The following is a 24474-nucleotide window of genomic DNA, read 5'->3' as shown; positions in this document are numbered from 1 at the left end:
GCTTACTGGAGGAAACAAAAGAACTGTAGACACACATTAGATACTGAGATGTTTGGCAAGTCAGAATATGCCTCACAAAACATCAGACACTGTGTACGGAATGCCATTATGATGTAACACAACAATGAGAGAACTTTAAGGCCACTATTCTGAGTGCCTAAAAAGAAATATTAGGGTATGAGACTAGGAAACATTAGTAATGGTTTGATGGAAATGAGGAAGAAACTGAAGCACTGAAAATTACATGAACTCCAGCCTTTCCTCCTGCCAAGGTAAAAGTACAAAGAACTACCCGCGCACTGAAGGATACATAATGTATAATGAGGGCTGCGGTATCTTGCAGACAAAGATATGGGACAGTTCTTCCAAGCAACAAAACCAATTTATGGTTCAACCACCCCTGGTCCAATGACAAGTGTACACGTCTAAAAGATCAATGCTCCATCACGAATAGGTGGAAGGAACATTTTGAACATCTGAATCACAAATCGGTTATTGATGAAAAAGTGCAGGACATGAAAGAACAAACACCCATCAAGAACAACTTCGCTCTCCACAATACTAATGAAGTTAAGCAAAGCAAAGCAACACAAGGTCACTGGTCCTGACAAAAGCTCTCAAAAAAGGTGATGAGGGACACGAACTGATTGTTAAAACCTGGAACACTGAAGAAATGCCTCTTGATTTCAGAAATAGTTTGGTGGTTTCCACATTTATGAAATGTGATAAACAGACTGCAATAAGTACTGGGGAATATTGTTGCTGTCTACTTTGGGAAAGCTAATTACCCTAACTGTGCTATGCCCTTATTGGAGGAATTACTACCAGAAAACCACTGCAGCTTCAGACCTTCTAGAGGATCACACACGATATTCACAGCTTCAAGAAAAAGGCAAGGAAAAAAATAGACCTCTTTACATTGCCTTTATTGAACTCAATAATGCATTTGATTCTGGAAACTATAAAGCTCTAGCGAAGATTTTAGCTCTTTATGGTTTTCCACAGAAATCTATTGCCATCTTGAAATTGCTCTGCACAGATATGACAGCAACTGTCACTGGTAATGACTTTGTTGGTGAGCCATTCCATAACAATACCAGTGCTAAACAACAATGTATGATTGCCCCATGTTATTTTCCTTCCATGTTGCAGCTATCATGCAGTTAGTCAAAGACGAACTTCCTCCGGAATGGATTGGAAACCATTTAATTTGAGTCAGCTAAAAGCAAGAACTCTTAACATGTTCTGCAGCATTATTTCAATTATAGTATGCTGATGATGATGCAGTTGCAGCTCAGTGCAAAGAAAAACTAGTATTAATCCTGAATGGCTCCTCCACAGCATATAAAAAGATATGTCTCAATACCAGCAAAACACAAATCCTTCACCAACCCCCACCTCAGGAAGGACAAAGAAATTCCATTGTCACCACCAATGAGTGAGTCCTCAAGTTGTTAACACCTTTTCTTATCTTCGCAGCATCCTCTCATCCAATGGAAATATAGAGCATCCTTCGCCAGACTACGATCTGTGTATCTGACAACCACATTGTCAATGCTGCAACACGGATCAGTAATTCCATCCCTGCTTTATGGATATGAATCGTGGATATGGATCAGGCAGCATGTAAAATGGCTGGAAAAATACCATTATTGACAACCACGTAGGATTTTGCATACAATAAGGTGAGATAGATACAAAAATATCAGCATCCTTGAAAAGCACATACAACCAAAGCAGAAGCGATGGTTTTAAGATGCCAGCTAAGGTGGGTAGGATATATAGTCTGCAGTCTGCATGCCCAATAATTGCAAACACAAACAAGTGTTTTACTCTGAGTTATCAGAGGTCAAACGATGTTTGGGTGGTTAGATGAAATGATATACAGATGTATTTAAGGCCAACATGAAAATGTACCACATTAATGTTAACAACTGGGAGGCCTCAAGCCCTCAACCACAAGAAACTTAGTCCATCACAGGGGACTTATTTTTGAAGAAAACAGCAACTGATAAGAGGCAGTGTAGTAAAAGGAAATTCTGAGATGAAATGGAAAGATAGAAGCTGCTCCACCTGGGACCACCTGTCACTACTGTGCCAAACTGTATGCCTCTTGCATTGTATTGTACAGTCACCTCAAGACTCTCAGATGATTGGGAGACAAACCTACTCCACTACAATTATTTGCTATTATTGTTTAGTCTGCTGGGTACATTTATTGGATGGCCCGAAGAGTACTAAAAATGGGAACAGCTGAGAAACTTCTTTCTATGGTAGCAAATTATCATCTCCAGTGCATCAAGAACTAAGTACAGAATGTCCACAATAGCTTGACAATTTTGCTGGTGGTCAGAAATGGAATTGTGCTAGTTGAAAGATATTCATTTTCTCTGAGAACTGGTAATATTAAGCTGTTCCTAGGGATGAAGTATTACTGATGCAGTCTTCCTCTCACTGCTCCTCTCCCTCTCACCTAATGCAGGTGCACGACACACCACCTGCCATTCCCAACAGCCAATGCATGAATCTTCAACTTATTGTGGACAAGCTGTAGAACTCGAGACTTGTATGTTGTGGAATATCTGGTAAGCAAATCATGATTACAGAAAAGAGTTGAGCAGCCAATGGAGTCACCCTCCTTGACCTTAAAATTGTGCCGATTTAGAACATTATAAAACAAAGATACGAAACTACACTTTTTTCTCAAAAAATTGTGAAGTGAAACAGTCATAGGGATAATTAATAGGCCAAAGAAGTGATTTACTTCAACCACGACACACAATAATAATATTCCTCATAACCAGTAAAATGTTTCTCTGCATGAATTTCCAAGAACATCGTCGTTTACAAACAATTACATTAAGACTTGGTCAAATACCTCACCACCGTTCTCACTTGAGTCATAGTGAAATATCATCATATATCAAACTACATGGACGTCAACACATTTGGAAGTACTGTCTCTTCACAACAAAACCATTATGACCAGTATCGACATGGTGTCACTTTTCACTAAAATGTGTCTAACAATCTCTCAATTTGTCATTTCTTATATTCGCAAAGTTCTGACTTCCTCATCAAACATGTGTTTATATCTACCTATCTTCTGTTAAATGTGTAGTACTGCGAACAAACTGCCAGTGTAGCTATTCTTCTTTAACAGTGGTACGTACGTACACACACTCTCTCTCTCTCTCTCTCTCTCTCTCTCTCTCTCTCTCTCTCTCTCTCTCTCTCTCTCGCGCGCGCGCGCTGTGTATACCTAGGCCATGTATACATAGGTCAAGTGATCAGTATCCACCACACAAAAATAGTTTACTCAAAATGCTCATTCACAGAGCTGGAATACTTTCTGATGAAGTAAGCCTCTAACACGAGTTCCAACATCAAAAAACTTTATTCAAGAAGAATCCTTACAATAATCCAGAAGTAAGACCCGCACTCCAACTCAAATCTTGGCAGCAAATAAGGAAGATTCACACTCCAACAGTCTTCCTATATGGTTTTCACACGTCCAGAAGAACCAACCTCATTCTGCCACCCCGCCCCCCCTCCATTCCTCAATAAAAATAATACTATGCATCCATGTGACTGCAGAAAAAATACATTGGAAAAATAAGAATGGAAGAAAACATGTAGCACATCAGGCTTCTCTAAAAACAAATCAATTACGGCTGAACCCATCCTAATGTGTAAAAACGATACACAGTACAAGAAGACAAAAACTGTGTCATGGGACCTGCAGGAAACTGCATTTTACAAAATCTTGTAAACATGATAATGGATATACTATAAGTACAGCATAGGATGGTTCAAATGGCTCTGAGCACTATGGGACTTAACATCTGAGGTCATCAGTCCCCTAGAACTTAGAACTACTTAAACCTAACTAACCTAAGGACATCACACACATCCATGCCCGAGGCAGGATTCGAACCTGCGACCGTAGCGGTCGCGCGGTTCCAGACTGAAGCACTTAGAACCGCTTGGCCACAGTGGCCGGCTACAGCATTAATGTTGGAACATACTTCTCCCCAACATGCTTCAGACTCCCAGCTGCCACAACACGCAGAGCCCAGGCAAGGCATCTACAGACCGTCACTTTCAGAGGAAGATAATTGTCACTTGTAGATGCCCATTAGAAGTGGGAGTAACAGAAACATAGGATGCAACCAATGCAATGGAATCTTGGGAACATCACACCAAATCACCAGCTGATACTGACATCTTGGTTTAATTTTGAAATATCCCACAATTTTGACACATTTAATTTTGACACTTACATTGTAATATTCCAGAATTTCGTGTTTCAATCAAAATAAATAAAAACACACTCAATGGGTGGGTGAGCAGCTATTTGGTATGCAGGTACCTGAGTTATTTAACGATTTTATATATTTGTCACTCAATGAGAAACACTGACACACAGTGTGACGACTTGCCAGTCTCTTTGCAGAGGTTGGAAATGGGGATTGTCCTGAACATCTGTGTGCCCAGCCTAATTTCCTTACAATTGGCTGCACACACTACATTCAGGTACAACAATCTGGCAGATCGTTAAATGTTTATGTAGCATTAATGTGGGAGCATATAAGGGCTTTATATCAAAAACAAATTAATTACTGAGCAGATTGTCAAACAAGAGCAAAAGCATAACTGTTTGTGTGGTTGAAAAGTATGAAAATGAGCTACTTGTTTACAGTTTATTGTAAATGTATAGAACTCAATGGCTAAATAATCAAGTGAAAAGCCAGACATAAAAGTCTGAGGTAAATATCCAATTGCCATTAACATTTTACATAGTACCTGTTGCACGATATAATCAACAACTTCAAAGTAGTTTGCATTACTTTTCAAATTGCTGACCTCCCAATACACAACTGAATGTGCCAGTTTAAAAGGCAGGAGAAGGAAATAGCAAACCTACAGTAATAGAACTGAGATTAATGTACAGTAAAATCACCACAGGTTGTCCTTTACTCAAGCTATTTAACTTTTTTTTCTCATCAGACATGAAACAAATTCCATATAACTTCACCTGACAAAAGCAAGAAAATGGGGTACTGTAAAGCAGGAAACATAAGAGAGATCATAAACTTCTAACATTTGCCACCAGAGCAATGAATACAAGAGAGGATGCTCATGTCAATACATACACGACCTTTGGTGGTTTATCTGTACATCAATTACAGTAGTCACTGTGGCCCCTGCAGGTAACACCTGTGTTTGCTAAGATTTAAAACTGTTAAAGCACCAACACATTCCAACTAACATTCAGTTTGATCACTGTATTAGCTATTTCCATTTATGTTGTTTTGACAAGCCACAGGAAGTGTTACTTCACATGCTCAAACATTAAAACAAATTCTTCCTTCTGTGTTAGACTATTAAGTAGGAAGGCGACACTGACACATACTCAATTGCAATTACATTCAAAAGCATTTTATACTAATTTTCAGTGATTTTAACATGAGTGCAAGAAACTCAATGACAATGTGCAGCATCACAGGAACTACAAAAAGACACAGATCATTACCACACTTTATAAATCACTAAGTCAAAATAAATCTTAATAATACAACAAGACACATTAATAAACAAAAAAGTGGAAAACATAACATATCTACTCAGGATAAAAACAAGGAAAAAAAGTAGAAATGTAAAGGATAAAACATAAGGTAGATCATAATTGTTTCATAATGTGTTAAACTTAATCAATTATGATGAAAGAATACACATACCTCTGATGCGCTCCATTTTTTTCCTTAGTGGAGTGTCAAGATTGATCTCGTCCCTGATTATACGCGGCTTACTTATACGTGGAAAGCTCTGGTTGCATTCAAAAGAAGAGTTTTTCCATCCAGTCCATCCAAGTGCTTCAGCTCTTTCATATTTCCCTATCCTTAATGTGAAAAGAACATCTTAAGTTGACATATTCTTTATGACAAGAATTATATGGAGTAAATATTACCACAAAGAAATATTTCTAATTTTTCTCTGTGTGGGAGCAAGATATCAACTTAGCAGAATGAAATAAAACAGTTAAATGCTCCAGCACTATGTAATGAAATTGTAGTACATGGAAAAACAAATTAAAGAATGGGCAGCTGTATCATTGCACTGGAACTGCTTTGAACCTGAACACTTCCGAGGATCTCAAATTTCAGAGAGAGAGATATAGATAGAGATAGAGAGAGAGAGAGAGAGAGAGAGAGAGAGAGAGGGGCACACGCCTAAGCAGGCACACCTCCTGCACACATAATCACCATATCTGGCTTCTTTAATCAGACTGCTGCTGTTACACAGAATGAAAGCAGCAATTAGGAATTGGTCACACAAGGGGGAGGGAAAGCAGGTTGCAGGTGGAGAAAGAGTGCTGACTGGGGGAGGTGCAGTTTAAGACTGCCCCACACAGCCTCAGGAGGCTGTGGGGAAGCAGGGGGAATGGAGAGGAGGCAAGGTAGGTAGTTTGGTTGGTTGGTTTATTTTTTTTATCTGGAGGAAGAGGGGGAAGGGACCAAACTGTGAGGTCATCAGTCCCTTGTTCCCAGTAAAATAATTACACAAGGGAAACAAGAAAAGAAAGGGGACAGAGCAATAACAGGAAAAAGGAAGAACCAGAAGAACGACAGAAGGACAACCAACATGGACAAAACAGGAAAACAAGTATAGGTGGTAACGGAAAGAACTCCAGTTTGGAAAGAAGGGATCAGACACGAACTGCAACTGGAAGCCCTGACCTGCATAGCCGATGTGGGAGATGAACTGCTGTGGGTGGGAAAAGGAGACAGTAATTTGGAAGTGCAGGAGAACCATGAATGTCTGCAACGTAGCTGGCCAGCAGTTGTGCATGCCTAACCTGCAATGGAGGGACTCCGGCCTCCACCAGGACGCTGGTCACTGGACCTGTCCTAAAAGCTCCTGTCGCTATGTGAATGCCACAGTGGTGCACTGGGTCAAGTAAACACAATGCTGAAGGTGCCGCCAAACCATAAACCACACTCCCATAGTCAAGGAGGGATTGAACAAGGGCTCTGTAGAGCTGCAGCAGTATAGAGCGATCTACATCCCAGTTGGTGTTGCTCAGGAAGCGGAGAACATTGATTTGCTGCCAACACTTAAGCTGACGAAGGTGAGGAAGCCAAGTCAATCGGATGTCGAAAACCAGTCCTAAGAATCGATATGTCTCCACTACAGTGAGTGGATCATCATTAAGGTAAAGCTCTGGTTCCAGACGAATGGTATGACGCCAACAGAAGTGCATAACACAAGACTTTGCGCCCAAAAACTGGAAACCGTGGGCTAGAGCCCATGACTGCGCCTTGTGCACAGCTCCCTGCAGACGCCAGTTAGCAACACCAGTACTGGTGGAGCAATACGAAATGCAAAGGTTGTCTGCATACAGAGAGGGTGAGACAGACAGCCTGACAGCTGCCGCTAGATCGTTAATGGCCACTAAAAATAGAGATACACTCAATACAGAGCCCTGGGGGACCCCATTCTCCTGGTACTGGGGGAACTACGAGGTGCATTCAAGTTCTAAGGCCTCCGATTTTTTTTTCTAATTAACTACTCACCCGAAATCGATGAAACTGGCGTTACTTCTAGACGTAATCGCCCTGCAGACGTACACATTTTTCACAACGCTGACGCCATGATTACATGGTGGCGGCGAAGGCTTCTTTAGGAGTCTGTTTTGACCACTGGAAAATCACTGAGGCAATAGCAGTACGGCTGGTGAATGTGTGGTCACTGACAGTGTCTTTCACTGTTGGAAAAAGCCAAAAGTCCCTAGGAGCCAGGTCAGGTGAGTAGGGAGCACGAGGAATCACTTCAAAGTTGTTATAACGAAGAAACTGTTTTGTAACGTTAGCTCACATTTTCAGGTTGTCATGCAGGATTGTGTGCACAGAACCCACAGAAATGCCAACTCTGGAGGCGATCTGTTGAACAGTCATTCGGCGATCCCCCAAAACAATTCTCTCCACTGTCTCGATCATGTCGTCAGACCAGCTCGTGCGAGCCCGAGGTTGTTTCGTTTTGTTGTCACACAATGTTCTGCCTATTATAAGTATTTAAAACAGTTCTCATTCTCGCCGTTGGCGGTAAAATTCCATCTGCCGTACGGTGCTGCCATCTCTGGGACGTATTGACAATGAACGCGGCCTCATTTTAAAACAATGCGCATGTTTCTATCTCTTTCCAGTCCGGAGAAAGAAAAAAAATCGGAGGCCTTAGAACTTGAATGCACCTCGAATGGAGGGCAACAACCTGAACATGGAAAGTACAAAGCAACAGAAAATTTTGGATAAAAATCTAGAGCGGGCCTTAGTGACCCTAGTCGTATAATATGGCAGGGATATGATGTTGCCAAGACGTATCATACACTTTTCGTAAACCAAAAAAGATGGCAACCAGGTGTTGGCATTTGGAAAAGGCTGTTCAGATGGCAGACTTGAGAGACACAAGATTATCAGTGGTAGAGCGTCCATGGCGGAAGCCGCCCTGACATGGAGCCAGTAGACCACCACGTGACTCTAGGACCCAACCCAACTGCAGAAACCCATACTTTCCAGCAGCTTACAAAGAATTTTGGTGAGGCTGATGGGCCGATAGCTATCCACATCAAGTGGGTTTTTACCAGTTTTGAGCACCTGAGTGATGGTGCTCTCCCGCCATTAAGATGGCAACACACCATCGCACCAGATCTATTTGAAGATGAGGAGATGTCACTTGCAGTCAGACGAGAGATGTTTAATCATCTGACTGTGGATCCGATCTGGCCCAGGAGCTGTGTCAGGGCAATGTGCAAGGGCACTGAGGAGCTCCCACTCCGTAAATGGGGCGTTATAGGATTCACTGTGGCGTGCAGTGAACGAGAGGACTTTCCCTTCCAGCCGCCGTTCGACAGTGCGAAAGGCTGTGGGGTAATTCTCCAATGCAAAGGCTCGAGCATAGTGCTCAGCAATCATGTTTGTGTCAGTAGAGAACACGCCATTTATGTTAACACCAGGAACACCTGTTGGGGTCTGGTAGCTGAAAACACATTTGATCTTTGCCCAGACTTGGGAAGGTGACGTATGGCACCCAATGGTCGAGACATATCTCACCCAACACTACTGGTGGTGGTGGTGGTGGTGGTGGTGGTGGTGGTGGTGGTGGTTAGTGTTTAACGTCCCGTCGACAACGAGGTCATTAGAGACGGAGCGCAAGCTCGGGTTAGGGAAGGATTGGGAAGGAAATCGGCCGTGCCCTTTCGAAGGAACCATCCTGGCATTTGCCTGAAACGATTTAGGGAAATCACGGAAAACCTAAATCAGGATGGCCGGAGACGGGATTGAACCGTCGTCGTCCTGAATGCGAGTCCAGTGTGCTAACCACTGCGCCACCTCGCTCAGTCCAACACTACTGCTTCTGTCATTTGATAAGTTGGCAAACGTGGGCATGGAGCTGTTTACAGGCTATGAGGTGCTCCAGGGAATGGTGCCGCTTATACCGCTGTAGAGCTCACCTATTCTCATTAATTTCTTCAGTGACTTCCGGCGATCACCAAGGGACTGCCTTTCGCCGGGGGCACCCTAAAGAGCAAGGGATCGTGTTTTTTTGCCACAGAAACGATTGTCGTAGTCACCTGCTCAACCATCACACTGATGGTGCCGTGTGGAGAGATTCAACGGTGGCCGCAGAGGTGAAAGTTTCTCCATCCATGGGCCTGACATCGGGACAGTGAGGAAAATGGGAAGTGGTCACTACCACACAGGTCGTCGTGCTCTCCAGTGGACGGGTGGGATAAGTCCTGGGCTGCAAATTGATACATCAATGGCCGAGTAACTACCATGAGACACACTGAAATGTGTGGCAGCCCCAGTATTTAATAGACAGAGGTCGAACTGAGACAGTAAAATTTTGACATCTCTGCCTCGGCCAGTAAGCACAGTACCACCCCACATGGGGTTATGTGCATTAAAAATCTGCTGAAAGTAGGAAAGGTTTAGGGGGCTGAGCAATCAGTGCAGCTAATACATTCAGGGGTACTGCACCATCTGGAGGAAGATATACGTTGCAGACAGTTAGTTCCTGCATTGTCCTTGTTCTGACAGCCACAGCTTCAAGAGGGGTTTAAAGGGGCACAGTGTCACTACGGACTGAGTTTAGGACATAAATGCAAACTCTACCTCTACACAATTATAGTTGCTACTGTTCCTGTTAAGATCCCTTATAGCCGCAGATGGCAGGTGTCCTCATTGCCGGGAACCAGGTTTCCTGGAGGGCAATGCAGAAAGCAGGTGTAAAGCTTGACAGTTGTCATAGCTCAGCCAGGTGGTGGAAAACACAGCCGCAATTCCACTGGAGGATAATTTGATCGTGAGGCTGGGAAGGCATGGAACATTCAATGGGCAGTTTACACCTCAGGGTCAACTGCCGCCACAGACTTATTTCCTGAGCAGTCTATATCCATTGTGTCTGAGGGTCCGGCGTGATCTAGGTCCTCAGCAGACGGCAGAATCTCCACCTCATCTGCAGACGCACAGTTTGTAGGTAGCGGTGGTGTGGGTGCCACCGCAAATGCCTTGGTCTTGGGGATCTCGTTTTTGGATTTCTCTCACTGCTCCTTGGCTCTCCCTGGATGACTGATACAGTCTCTGGGACTGAGTACAAGCATGAAGCCCTGCAACCAGCTGCTTTTGGGCTCTTCAGTCACTGGCGGGTGTCATCTTTCCCACTAGCAGAAACCTGGGAAAGGAGTGAACCAAGGGACCCCTTTCTAGCAAGAGGAGATGAAGAATACTTTCACTATTCTGGCACAGGAGCGGGGACTGATATTCCCAATGGTTGAGGGGGCGGGGGGGGGGGGGGGGTGGTAGGGTGCAGGAGCAACAGGGAGGGAAGTGTCCCCCCACCATCAAGGGGGCAGGTGTAGTCTTCTGACTCTGAAAGGTGACGGGGGCTGGTGGAGCTCATGGGACAAGAACTGTTGCAGCAGCAGCATAAGACAATGTCATACGTACAGGATGTAGGCGTTCAAATTTCCTCTTAGCCTCAGTGTAGGTCAGTTGGTCCAGGGTCTTGCACGCCATGATTTTCCTTTCTTTCTGGAGAATCCTACCGTCAGGCAAGCAAGGCAAATGGTGCCCTCCGCAGATGACACAGACAGGAGACAGGGCACATGGAGTATTGGGATGTGATGGGTGTCCGCAATCTCGACATGTGACGCTGGAAGTACAGCGGGAAGACATATGGCCGAACTTCCAGCATTTAAAGCACCACATTGTGTGAGGGATATAGGGCTTTACATCACAGTGGAAGACCATCACCTTGACCTTCTCAGGTAATGTATCACCTTCGAAGGCCAAGATGAAGGCAATGGTGGCAAACTGATTATCCCTCGGACCCCGGGGGACACGAACGAAATGTACACCTCGGCGCTCTAAACTGGCGTGCAGCTCATCATCAGACTGCAAAAGAAGGTCCATGTGAAATATGATACCCTGGATCATATTTAAGCTCTTATGGGGCATGATGGTGACAGAAACAGCCCCCAGCATGTCACAAGCGAATAACACCCGTGATTGGGCAGAGGATGCTGTTTTGATCAAGACTGACCCAGATCTAATTTTGGACAAGCCCTCCGCAAACTTTTCACCACCAGCAAGATATGATATACTATACTTCATCGCGTGTCATCCGCCCTGATGCCACCCACTCCGACCAGGGGCCTCTCCCCACGGGCGCCACCCAGCCGCAGCAAAGGCCACCTGGCAGGATGGCCATTGCCAGGAGTCCTGATGCCTCTGGGTGACAGGCGTCTACTCCTCGGCATACATGGGGAGTTAATGAGGCAGGCATCAGGAGAAAGATCCCTGTGTGGTCAGGAGGTTACAACCAACAGGGTACATTGCGGCCCCACCACAAGGGACTGGCTACTTTGTTGGATACCAGGTGCAACCAAGCAAACAAGTCCATTCTCGTCAACATAGAAAACAATACTGCATAGTTGATGGAAAAATACTCACCCAGGAAGGTGACTTCGCCCAACAGATGGAGAATGAACAGAAGTGCAAATCCACGTCGACAAAGGATGCAATAGGACTCAGCACATGGACAGTATGCACCCATTCTTCCCCAACTGGCTCACTCTTCCAGAAATTTTTTAAAAATGGAGGTCAAACCCTACAGGGGACCATCACAAAGGCCGAAACGTGTAAGAATTTTTTTAGTCACCTCTTACAACAGGCAGGAATATCTTAGACCTATTCTAACCCCAGACCCACAGGGGGAAGGAGGAAAGGAGAGGGAGAAAGAATGGTGGGCGCATTGGCAGAGAGCAGCACACAGTGAGAATGATGGCACATGTATAGGGAGGTGATAGACTGAAGAGGCAGAAACCATTGTGTGAATAGTGTGGGGACATTAGGTGATTGTAAGTTGAGGCCAGGATAATTTTGGGAGCAGAGAATGTGTTCCAAGGACAACACTCATCTATGCAGTTCAGAGAAGCAGGTGGTGGAGGGGAGGATCCAGATGGCCTGAACTGTGAAGCAACCATTGAAATTCATCATGTTATGTTCAGCTGCACGTTGTGTGCCACAGGATGGTCCACTTTGCTTTAGGCCATAGTTTGTCAGTGGCCATTCACTCTTCTGGACAGCTGGTTGATAGTCATATCAATATAAAAAGCTGTGCAATGATTGCAGCAGAGCTGCTAATGACATGGTTGCTTTCACAGGTGGTCCAGCCTGTGATGACAGAGGATAAGCCTGTGACAGGACTGGAATAGGAAGTGCTGAGTTACTGGGTTGGGCAGTCTTGCATCTGTATCTTCCTCAAGAATCTGATACCTTTCCTTCTAGACAACTTATTGCAATATCTGTAAAACATATGATCATCAGGTCTGTAAAATTACACGGAAACAGAATGGTTGGACAGAGGCATAATTCCAGCACTACTAAAAAGATATAAATACGAGAAACTGTAACTAGCTTTTGGAACTGTTAGTTGTTCCTCATGAAGGAGGGATTGCTAGGTTAGGGAAGGAGAGCCTGCTCACTCAGATCCCAGGCTGTGTGGGACCCAAATAGTTCTCCCCTCCCCTTTTTTATACATTTAAGATGTCTATTGTCAGCACTGAAATTTCAATCCTGAAGGCTAGCACAGGCCAGACATTCCATCTACTTGTAATTTTTCAGTTTTCGGAAGTGATTTCTCCTTTTGACACAGTTAAACCTTTCACTGCTACAGACAAGCTCTTTGAATTCTGTACTGCTCACCAAATGCTTGTCCTGTGTTGAGAGACAGTGTTCCAGCCGATACGAAATACTTAGACAAATTTTTTTTTTACTTCATGGTAAATGATAACAGCCAAACAGATGCAGGATAAACATTTATTGAAATCCTTGACCACGGTTTTGGAATATCTAAATATACCTTCATCAGAAGCAAAAATACACCTGAACAAGAAGACACCTTCATTAACAAACAACTTGGCAACGTAACTGAGACAGAAGAAAAAAACACTTACAGCTGTAAGTAATCATGAAAATTACCAAAGTAATTACAAACACGAAAAACTTTTAGTCACTTACTAAAATCACATCCTGCAGTGGAGATGCATAAAACAACCGTGCCAAAGCACGTCGTCAGTAGTTAAAACTAAAATATCACCTCTATCTGTACGGCATAATTGTGAAGAGATGGTCGATGCGAACAGGGCATATTACCAGTACTTAGCCTGTGAACTAGCATGAAGAGGGTGTGGAAGCACTAGGGCTGACAGTTTCACCGAGAGAGGGGGCATGTGTGGTATGCACGAGACACTCACGCACATTAAAACCCAGGGATATATACTCATGCGCATCAAAATTTTGAAGATTATACTAATTCAAACCCTCAGTCTTAATAAATAAAACATATCAGAACCATTTAAAACACCTACATACAATAGAAAATATGAATACCTATTTGCCTGTGTCCTAGTTTCAAGCAGATGAAGCTTGCACTAAGGAACGCATCTAACGAGATAAGGCACTAGTGGTATGCCCAAGAATCTCACGTAAATTAAAGACTAGGATACATACTACCGAAAACGAACAAAATGTTGTAGTAAATCGAAACCATCTGTCGTCATGAATAAAAAACATAACATAATCATTTAAACCACACCTACACGCCAAAAACCGCAAACAACAATCATCAAAAATACGTAAAATCCCAAGACGGGAAAGGAGCATCTCACCAGCATCAACAGACAAGAAAACTATCTTCTGGTCAGCCAGACTATATTACATTAGAGCAAGAAGGGGTTTGAAATTAACCAAAAAAGTTTTGTTTCTAAGCTGCACCTGTTCGTTAAGAATAAATCCCCTTTTTGAGATAGTTGTTGGGAAATTTCTAATTCTTCGAACAGATCCAGTTTGTAGCCCTTACTCACTTTGTGTAGCAATTCTATGTCATCCAGTTTACGTGGTGTATGCAATAGATGTTCAGCAAATGTGGAATTGTACACATGTTCACATCGACCATATCTCTATAATTATGCTGTACAGATAGAGATGATATTTTAATTTTAACCACTGACGACGCGCTTTGGCACAGTTGTTTTATGCATCTCCACTGCAGGATGTGATTTCAGTAAGTGTCAAAGTTTTTTGTGCTTGTAATTACTTTGGTAATTTTCATGTTTACTTAAAGCTATAAGTGTTTTTTCTTCTATCTCAGTTATGCTGCCAAGTTTTTTGCTAATGAAGGTGTCATCTTATTCAGGTGTATTTTTGCTTCTCATGAAGGTATATGAGGATAATCCCAAAAGTAAGGTCTCCTATTTCTTTATAAGTGGATAGACCTGTTTATTTCTACAGTGGTTTACATCAGTTTACAGCTATTTTTCGACATAATCACCATTTCTGTCGATGCATTTTTGTAGATGCTGTGACAGTTTTTGTATGTCCATGTCATACCAGCTCACTGCCATGCTGTTCAGAAAGTTATGAACCTCTTCTTTGACTTCAATATCGAAGCTGAATCGCTTTCCAGCCAAATGTCCTTTTAACCTAGGGAACAGGTGATAGTTACTGGGCACCAAGTCAGGACTATAGGGAGGGTGGGTGATTATGTTCCACTGAAACTGTTGAAGCAGAGCAACGGTTTGCCGAGCGATGTGCGCGCAAGCGTTGTCACAGAGAATGTGTACACCCTTGCTCAACATTCCTCTTCTCCGGTTCTGAATCGCCCTTTTGAGTTTTTTCAGAGTCTCACAGTAGCTGTCAGTGATAATTGTGGTCCCAGCGATTCAGCTCCAACAACAAGGTGAAAGAAGAGGTTCATAACTTTTTGAACAGCATGGCAGCGAGCTAGTATGACATGGGCATATAAAAACTGCCACAGCGTCTACAAAACTGCATCGACAGAAACGGTGATTACGCCAAAAAATAGCTACATGTTGAAGCTGTAAACTGATGTAAACCATTGTAGAAATAAACAGGTCTATGTGCTTATAAAAAAATAGGAGACCTTACTTTTGGGATTACCCTCGTATTTAGATATACCAAAACTGCAGTCAAGGATTTCAATAAATCTTTATGCTGCAACTGTTTGGCTGTTATCATTTACCGTGAAGATTTTCAACAGTTGCTGCTTCAGCCCTGTTTAAATTTTTTTTTTTTAAATGTTAGGTGAAAAAAAACTTGGCTTTGCCTATCTTACAGTCTTATATCTGTACTTGATAAAGAACTGAATTTCTTTTCATTATCCGTCATACTGTGCTGAATGAAATTATGTAAAACATCCCACAAAATTTTATTTAAAACAGAGGAAAGCCCACAAGCACGATGAGCGACAACAGAGCTCTACAATTAAGGCTTTCAACTTCTTTGATCACTGTGTTACATTTTTCTGAGTTGCAACCCTCCATGTGAGGCTGTTTAAATGTTGCCCCACAGGCATGGGCATCTGCAACCACCAATCAGTTTGTCTGTGGGCAGGTGCAGTTAGCACTGGTTACCCATTAAGTCGCCCTATTCCACCATACATTTGCCTTGTTCTGTTGTGCACACAAGTCACTTACCCATCCCCACAGGTGCTCAGCAGAGGCATACAATTGCTTATATTTTGAAGCAGATCCCTGTCTGCTCATACATGAACTGTTTGCCCACCTATGCCCCCCACGTGCCCACCTGCTCCAAGTTGAAACCAAAGAAAGTTTAAGCCAAATTCACACTTACTGCATATCAAAATATGCCTGCCTCTGTTGTATATAATGTAACTGATATTTTAGTCAAGCAGGACAAATTTTTTCATCCAGTTTCCATATCATGGGAGGAGATTAGGGTTTAACGTCCCGTCGACAACGAGGTCATTAGAGACGGAGCGCAAGCTCGGATGAGGGAAGGATGGGGAAGGAAATCGGCCGTGCCCTTTCAAAGGAACCATCCCGGCATTTGCCTGAAGCGATTTAGGGAAATCACGGAAAACCTAAATCAGGATGGCCGGAGACGGGATTGAACCGTCGTCCTCCCGAATGCGAGTCCAGTGTGCTAACCACTGCGCCACCTCACTCGGTGTTTTTCCACATCATGTTGTACCTGCATTTGCTGTATCTTCCAAAACAGAGGTCTGATGAGCTATGTCTGGACACCACAATAATACCCCAGCAGTAAGTGTAGCAGCAGCATTAGATATATGCCTTCTTCAAGATGTGGAGAAAGGGCTACAAAAGACACCACACAGAAACAGATGTTTAGAACTAAAAATTAAATGGCATTCGCATGGGTAAAAAGTAAAACACAGCTGACAGCCCACACATCATTTGTTAAAACAGCCAATACCTCAGACAGCAAACCCAGGCGGGAACATGAACAATTAAAAATGGGCATTCCATCAGAAAGTGGTGGACAGTTAAAACTTAGGCAGCGCCCAATGCGCAACCTAGTTAAAATTACCTCCTCCCAGCGCAACGGCCGAGTGGAGGTCGTCCAAGCCACTGAGAGAGGCTTAATACTCCAGAGCTTATTCCCATGAAGGGAGGACCAATGGCGATGCCAAAGTGACACCACCTCCTGAGAGATGGCAACACAGAGATCACTGGAGGAAATACAGGAACTAGTGGGCTGAGGTATGAGGACTGCAGCCTTCGCAGCAGTGTCAGCAGCCTCATTTCCTGGCAGACAACATGACCAGGAACCCACATAAACATCACACTGGCACCACCAAGAGGGAGCAAGTGACAGTTTTCCTGGACCCGGTGCACTAGGGGGTGGGCGGTGTACAGCGCACATAGATTTTGAAGGGCGCTGAGAGTGTCTGAGCAGAGGACACAACTGCAAAGTCTGTACTCTGTGGCCTGATACAGGGCGAAGAGCTCAGCTGTAAATACTGAGCAGTGTGCCAGAAGCCGATATTGAAAAACAATGGGGCCAATGACAAGGGCACACCCGACAACACAAGTCAGTACGAGAGCCATCAGTGTATACAAAAGTACTATTGTGAAGTTCCGTGTGAAGGTAGTTAAACTGAAGACTATAGAGCAAGGCTGGAGTAGAGTCCTTAGCAAGTGAATGAAGGCCAAGGTTAACACCGGTCACTTCACGAAGCCAAGGTGGTGAAGGGTTCATACCCACCGGGAAAGGTGCAGGTAGTGTGAAGTTAAGCTGCCGCACCATGTGCCAAAAGCGGGCTCCAGGAGGTTACAGAGAAGAGGGGCGTGCTCCATACTGGCGACTAAAGGAATCATTGAAGGAGGAGGCATACGATGGGTCGCCACGCATGGCAGACAAACGGCATGTATACCTACTGAAGAGAAAGTCACAGCGGTAGGACAGTGGTAGTTTAGCAGCTTCAGCATACAGACACTCAACTGGGCTAGTGTAAAACATGCCAGTGGACAAACAGATGCCACAATGGTGGATAGTGTTGAGATGGCATAAAATGGATGGACGTGCAGACACATAAACAAAGCACCCATATCCTGGTTTCAACGGACAAGGGACCAGTCCAAACAGAGGAGAGTGGTTTGATCTGCACCCCAGAAAGTTCCATTGAGGACATGCAGGACATTGAGGGCTAGCATAGAGCGAGCTGCCACGTAAGACACATGGGAGGACCAAGAGTGCTTCCTGTCGAGCCTTGAGCCCCAGGAATTTTGTAGTTTCAATGAACGGAAGAGCAACAGGCTCAAGATGTAAACATGGTGCGAGAAACCAATTGCACTGCCAAAAATTCATACAGACAGTTTTGTCAGTGGAAAAACGAAAGCCACTGTCAATGCTCCAGGGGTAAAGATGATCAAGACATCACTGCAGACACCGCTCAGTGAGACAGGTCTGTGGAGAACTGCAACAGATGGCACAATTGTCAGCAGAAAGGGAGCCGGAGATGCCCAGTGGGAAACAGGCTGTTAGAGGGTTAATGGCGATAGCAAAGAGGACAATGCTCGATCTCTTAAAAATTCCTGAAGGAAATGGGGCAGGTGGCCACGGAAGCCCCACGTGTAAAGACTACGGAGAATACCAGTTTTCCAGCATGTGTCATACACTTTCCCCAAATCGAACAACACAGCCACAGTCTTGGATTTCTGCAGAAAACCATTCATGACATGGGTGGACAAAGTAACGAGATGGTCAACTGCAGAACAGTGTGCTCAAAATCCACACTGCGCAGTCATTAGTAGCTTGTGAGACTCTAGCCACCGTATCGGTCAGGTGTGAATCATATGCCGTCGCGCACGCACCTACAGGCCGCTCCACTCTGTCTAGCTACCACTACTACCCTCACCATGGCCCACATAAAGCAAACAGCCCTCAAGTCCACCGGCAGAAAGACGCCGCGCAAAAGCATCGAGAAGTCCCACCACTACAGGCCAGCCACAGTCGCCCTGCGAGAAATCCATTACTACCAAAAGAGCACAGAACTGCTCATCTGTAAGCTGCCCTTCCAGTGCCTTGTGCACGAGATCACCCAGGACTTCAAGACTGACCTGCACTTCCAGAGCTCCACCATCATGGCCCTGCTGGAGGCACCCATATCAATCGTGTCACCATCACACTAAAGGATATCCAGCACGAGCAATACACCCATGGTAAGCGCATCTAAATGGCCCTGCGGCACCAACATGCGGCAAAAACACAAAAGAAAACACAGCTAGTGAGAGAGATGAGGCAGTAGCTAGGAAGAAGGTTTTTGTCTTTACTGGGCTTAGGTATGGGTATGATGCCAACGTCTGGGAAATGTGGCCTCTGCCCAGATGCAGTGTACGTATTAAGCAGAAAGTGTTTGCCGCAAGAGAAAGGTGCTGCAACATCTGAATGTGGACAGCATTTTACCCCGGGACAGAGGATCGGGATGAAGTTAGAGCATGATCTAGCTCCCTCATAGTAAAGGCGGCATTTAGCAACACACAATTCTGAGAAGAGCCTCCTCCACTTGTTTCTGATGGAGGAAGGCCCAAGGTGTTGGAGATAGCAGTAGGGTCCACGATGACATTGTCTGCTACTGTCACAGGCCAGAAATTGGCAAACGGGTCTTGGTCCCAGAGAGCCATTGGAGGTTGGCTCACACGACAGAGAAAGGGGTGGAACTGTTAAAAGAACTAGTGAATGAAATCCGGCTAGCTTTTTTGTTATGCCGAAGAATGTGACGACACTGCATGCATCCGTTTATAATGAATGCAGGACGACGGTTAAAAACACGCAAAGCTCATTTCCGTGCACGAACTGCATTGCGGCGTACCTCATTTCACTAAGGGACTGGGACACAGAGTGGTAAAGAGGAAGTGTGAGGAATGGCATGTTCTGCAGCAGTAAGGGTAACATTTGTGAGATATTCCATGTGGTCGTCACAATTGGAGAAATCTTGTTCTTTGAAGGCCGCCAGGGAGGAGTAAAGCTGCCAGTCAGCCCTAGTAAGCTGCCATATGGGCATGCACACAGTAGGTGTAGTAGTCAGCAAACAGATAGCACTTAGGAAACGGTCGCTCGTGTAGGCGTCAGAAAGTACGGACCACTCAAGACGAGGGCCAAGCTGGGCAGTGCAGAAGGATACGTCCAAATGGGAATAGGTGTGTGAGGAGTCAGAAAGGAATGTGGGTGCTCCAGTGTTAAGGTAGAAGAGGTTGAGTTGATTATGAAGATCAGCCAAGAGGACACCTCTCTGACAGGTTCTGGGAGAACCCTAAGGTCGATGCGCATTAAAGTGACAGAGTAGCAGAAATGGGGGAGGTAGCTCCCAATAAGCTGAAGGAAGTTCTGCCCTGTTGACATCGGATGGAGGGATATAAATGGTACAAAGAGAAAAAGTCAGGTGAGGAAGGAAAAGGCGAACTGCAACAGTTTGAAAATGGGTAGTCAGAGAGATGCACTGACTATGAACATCATCCCATATGAGCAGCATGATGCCCCCATGGGATGAAATGCTGACCTCAGGGGGTAGGTCAAAACAAACCGGGAAGAAATGTGAAAGCTCAAAGCGGTCATTAAGGATGCAATTTTGTTTCCTGAATGCAGACTACAAGGGGATGCTGCAATGCTAAAAGCAGCCGTAAATTCTCCTTGTGGGACCAAAGGCCGTGAATGTTCCATAGGAGGAGATCCATGATGAGGAGGAAATGAAGGGGTGTCACCTTGGCAGCTGCCGAGTGACAGCCTGCGAAGATTCGCTGCTACAGGGCACAGAATCAGGATGATCCTGCTCCATGAGGTCCACAGAAGCATCGGCTTACTTGTGCTGTCGGTCTGTGGAGTCTAACACAGAAAAACGGTTGGCGGTGCACACTGGTGACACGAAGACTGGCCGGGCTAAGGTATCACATGGCAATATCGGCAAAGAGGAGCTTCGAGTCAGCAAAGGAGAATACAGTTTGCCTTTGTTGGACTTCTTCGAGCCTTTCCGGTTGGCAGGGGAAGACTCAAATACTGGTTGGCTGGAGGAACGTGGGAAGTCTTCACGAGAGTACTCTTTTGTCCTTTCTGGCCTACCGGATGTGTAGCTGGCGGGCTTCGCCCCTTGAGGCGAGAGTTTGATGGCTTGCACAGCTGGACGAGGGGATGGCAATGCTACCTTGATAGTGGGCAATTTCAGAACCTCAGAGCTAAATTTTAGGTCGTATGTCTGCATGGCAATGTCCTTCTTGGAGCAAGAGGCAGCAAGAACAGAACTATAAGTGTCAGACAGGAGAACACAGGGTTTGCGACTAGTCAATAACTTGGGAGGGACTGGGTAAGGCATTTTTTCCTTTACCCGGATCTCTGGGACAGCTGGCTCGTCAAGATACATGGGACAATCCCAAGAGGAGGCAGCATGGCTACCACTGCAATTGATACAGTGAAGAGGGTGAGGCTGACTATCGCCCTTGTGCGCATCCCTACCACAGATTACACATTTGGCTGGGTGTCGACAAGATGTTCTAGTGTGGTTGAAATGATAACACTGGTAGCAGCGCATTGGATTCGAAATGTACGGTCAGACTGCGATAATTTCATAGCCTGCTTTGATCTTGGATGATACCAACACTATCAAAGGTGAGAAAAAGAGTGCAGATGGGCGCTAAGGAGGAATCTACCTTTTTCATCACCCGATGGATGGCAATGACAGCCTGATCAGAGTATGATTGGATTTCGGCCTTGGCCAGACCGTCTAATAGACTAGTGTACATAATACCACGGAAGAATTCAGCTTTGTATGGGCCCCGACACGAACAGGATAGCAATGGAGAAACAAGGCGGCAAGCAGTGGTTGTGCTTGAGAATCAGAAGTAGTCACCAAAAGCAAAAGAGAGCAGGATTTCACAGGGCTGGCAATTGCATCAATACCTTTCTGAATAATAAACAGATTTACCATGGCATAGGACTGACTGTCTTCAGTAGTGAAACTACAAAGAACCATGGTGCAGCTGGAAGGGTCTTCGAATCATTAGCCTCATTTCGTATACATTGATTGTGAAGACGATTTGCTCACTGCGAGAAAATCCCCCCATGATTGCCAGTGTCTCTGATGGCGCGCTCCTTCCAACTGGGGGACCCCTTCACACGGGGGCACACCCGCCTTAGGTGACAGTTCACACCTCAGGTCACACCTGACAGAGGGGCCAATTGGCAATTTGGGAAGGTAGAAGCTCCGGCAATTACCCCTCCCTGGGCCTGGCTTCTACCACGGGTTACGTGCAAACCCCACCTGTCGACCTGGTGCTGGAAATTACACGTTATCCAGTCACCTGTTATGTGTCAAATGCATGAGCCGGCCGTCAGTAGAGAACAGGGAGGACGAAAAAAGAGGAACCTCAAATACTGAAGCGGAGGAACGAGAGAAGGCAAACAAAGAAAGGAAAAGGGGACGAAAAACAGTGGTGAGCCTGTTGCTATGTCATCAGCTGGACAGTGTGGAACATTCCCAACAACACCCCAGACAGGTTCCCCAATGGAGGGGAAAAAGAATAACAAGAGGATAGACATGCAGCATGGAAGGAAAAAGACGCTGCAAAGGCGGGGCCCCCACTGCAGCCAAGCACAAACGCACCAAAGAGCGGCAAACCCGGGGAGGTGGGGGGTTAATTTAATTAAAGTGCACTTATGATGTACCCATAGCTTCTACATTATGTACTCCTGTTGTTAACTATTGGTGCAATGAATGGTAGGAACTGAACACGACATATCATGTGTCGGCTGACAATCAGAATGCTCGTTCTTAATTCTCTATGGTTTATAAATAAAGTCAGTTGGCATTTTGTTCTATCAGGTTAAAATTTCCAGCAAAATCAGAAATAAGACATATAGTTAGGTTACTGTAAAGATGAATGTTTATCTCGGGCTAAGCCAAACATCAATCTATAACAGCAATCATTTTTTCATGTTGAGATTTGACAACTCTGTGAACTCACAACCAAGTATTCACATTCCAACCCAAACTAGGCCTCGGGCTATGCCACCTGTCAGCGTCACCACACCTATTTTCTTACAGCTCTCAGACATCAAAAACTGATCATTTGCAGTCTGCCAAAAGAAATCGCATTCAATGATTCCCACTGGCTATCATATACTATCACCCAATTGGCTGCAACTAATGGAAACTAATTGCCAACAGTAGGATGCAGCCCATTTTAGAATTCCATAGCATACACAACGTTAACACTGTGAATCCCAGTGAAAAAACGAGTAGGAAGGGGCTGATCCAATTTATACATGTCTGGATTGGCCAAGTGCCAATGCATATCATCCCTCTGTTTTGACTGCAAAAGACTAATAAGTGAGCAATCAAAACTACAGCAAACCAACATTCTCATACAGAACGGGAACATCAACTTCATTACAGTTACGCAATAGCAATATGAAGCAATAACAGTTCCCCCAGCTTTAGATGTGTTGTGCTTAAATAAATAGGCCTCAGACTTATCCCAATGATAAATGTAGAAACACGTTTTATTTTGCTTCAGACTTCCAAAGAATAATAGTTTTTTATCTCACTGTGTATACTGTGATTGTATGAGAGTAAGTCAAAAATTATCCGCACTGTTGATGTAACTTCTTACATTATTCATATGGACCTCTGTCCTCTTATTTTATTGTTATGCTGTTGTGGTCCTGCTATGAAATTTTGATTCTAATTCCTGCCTTTGTCTTCCTTTTGTTGCAGATAGACCAAGTTTTCATCAAAGAGGAGCAACAAGTGGTGATCCAGTTTTTGTGGTCGGAAAAGTGTATTAGGGGCTGCAAGCCATCAAAGATCTTCAGGAAAATATGGGAACAGTTTCTTGCCACAACAGAGTGTCTATGAGTGGACTACAAAATCCAAAAATGGTGACAAGTGTAATGCATGAGGAAGAAGTCAGACAACCATCCACAGCCACAAATGACAACAGTGAGTGTGCAGGTGACATAGTTCTGGTAGACAAACATGTGACTATTGATGAAAGGGCACATCATCTGCAAAGTAGTCATGGTTCTGCCTATGATATCATCCACAACAGACTTGAGCTCCATAAAGTCTGTGCAAGATGGGTCCATAAAGAAACTCACTTGGATACCTGCAAAAAAACATTTGGATCACTATTATAATGAATGTGATAGTTTCTTAGACAGAATCATCACTGGTGGTGAAACATGGATCCACCATTGTGAAATGGGGAGTAAACATCAGAGTATGGAAACAACCACAACTGACCAGCAGAAAAAAGTTCAAAATCCAACCATTCGCAGGAAAATTTATCTTAACTTTTTTTTAAAAAAACACTACGTGCAAGGCCCAATACTGGAACATTATCGGGAGAGCGGCACAACAATAAACACTGTGCATTAGTGAGATGCTTACTGACGGGCTAAAGCCTGCAATTTGAAGCAAATGCCAAGAACTACTGTCAAAAGGTGTTGTGTTGTTAAATGACCATGCCTGTCCACATACCATTGTCCACACTGCTGAAATGCTCTAGAAACTCAAGTTTGAAGTAATGGCTCATCCTACATATAGTCCTGATCTTTAGCCTTTCCACTACCACTT

The 24474-nt window shown here is 44.4% G+C and overlaps 1 protein-coding gene across 2 annotated transcripts in view; it reads right to left on the bottom strand.

The window, feature by feature from the left end:
* LOC126194579 (PAS domain-containing serine/threonine-protein kinase) overlaps window positions 1-24474 on the bottom strand; it is a 246348-nt gene that overhangs the window by 210068 nt on the left and 11806 nt on the right. For both annotated transcript variants that reach the window (XM_049932777.1, XM_049932776.1), the window contains exon 4: window positions 5742-5902. In XM_049932777.1, the coding sequence (XP_049788734.1) occupies window positions 5742-5902 (161 nt within the window). The remainder of the gene's footprint in view (window positions 1-5741; window positions 5903-24474) is intronic.

Source organism: Schistocerca nitens, chromosome 1 (genome assembly GCF_023898315.1).
Source record: "Schistocerca nitens isolate TAMUIC-IGC-003100 chromosome 1, iqSchNite1.1, whole genome shotgun sequence".
Taxonomy (NCBI): Eukaryota; Metazoa; Arthropoda; class Insecta; order Orthoptera; family Acrididae; genus Schistocerca; species Schistocerca nitens.
Note: the sequence above shows the minus strand (reverse complement) of the source record. Positions and strands in the feature narration are given on the sequence as shown.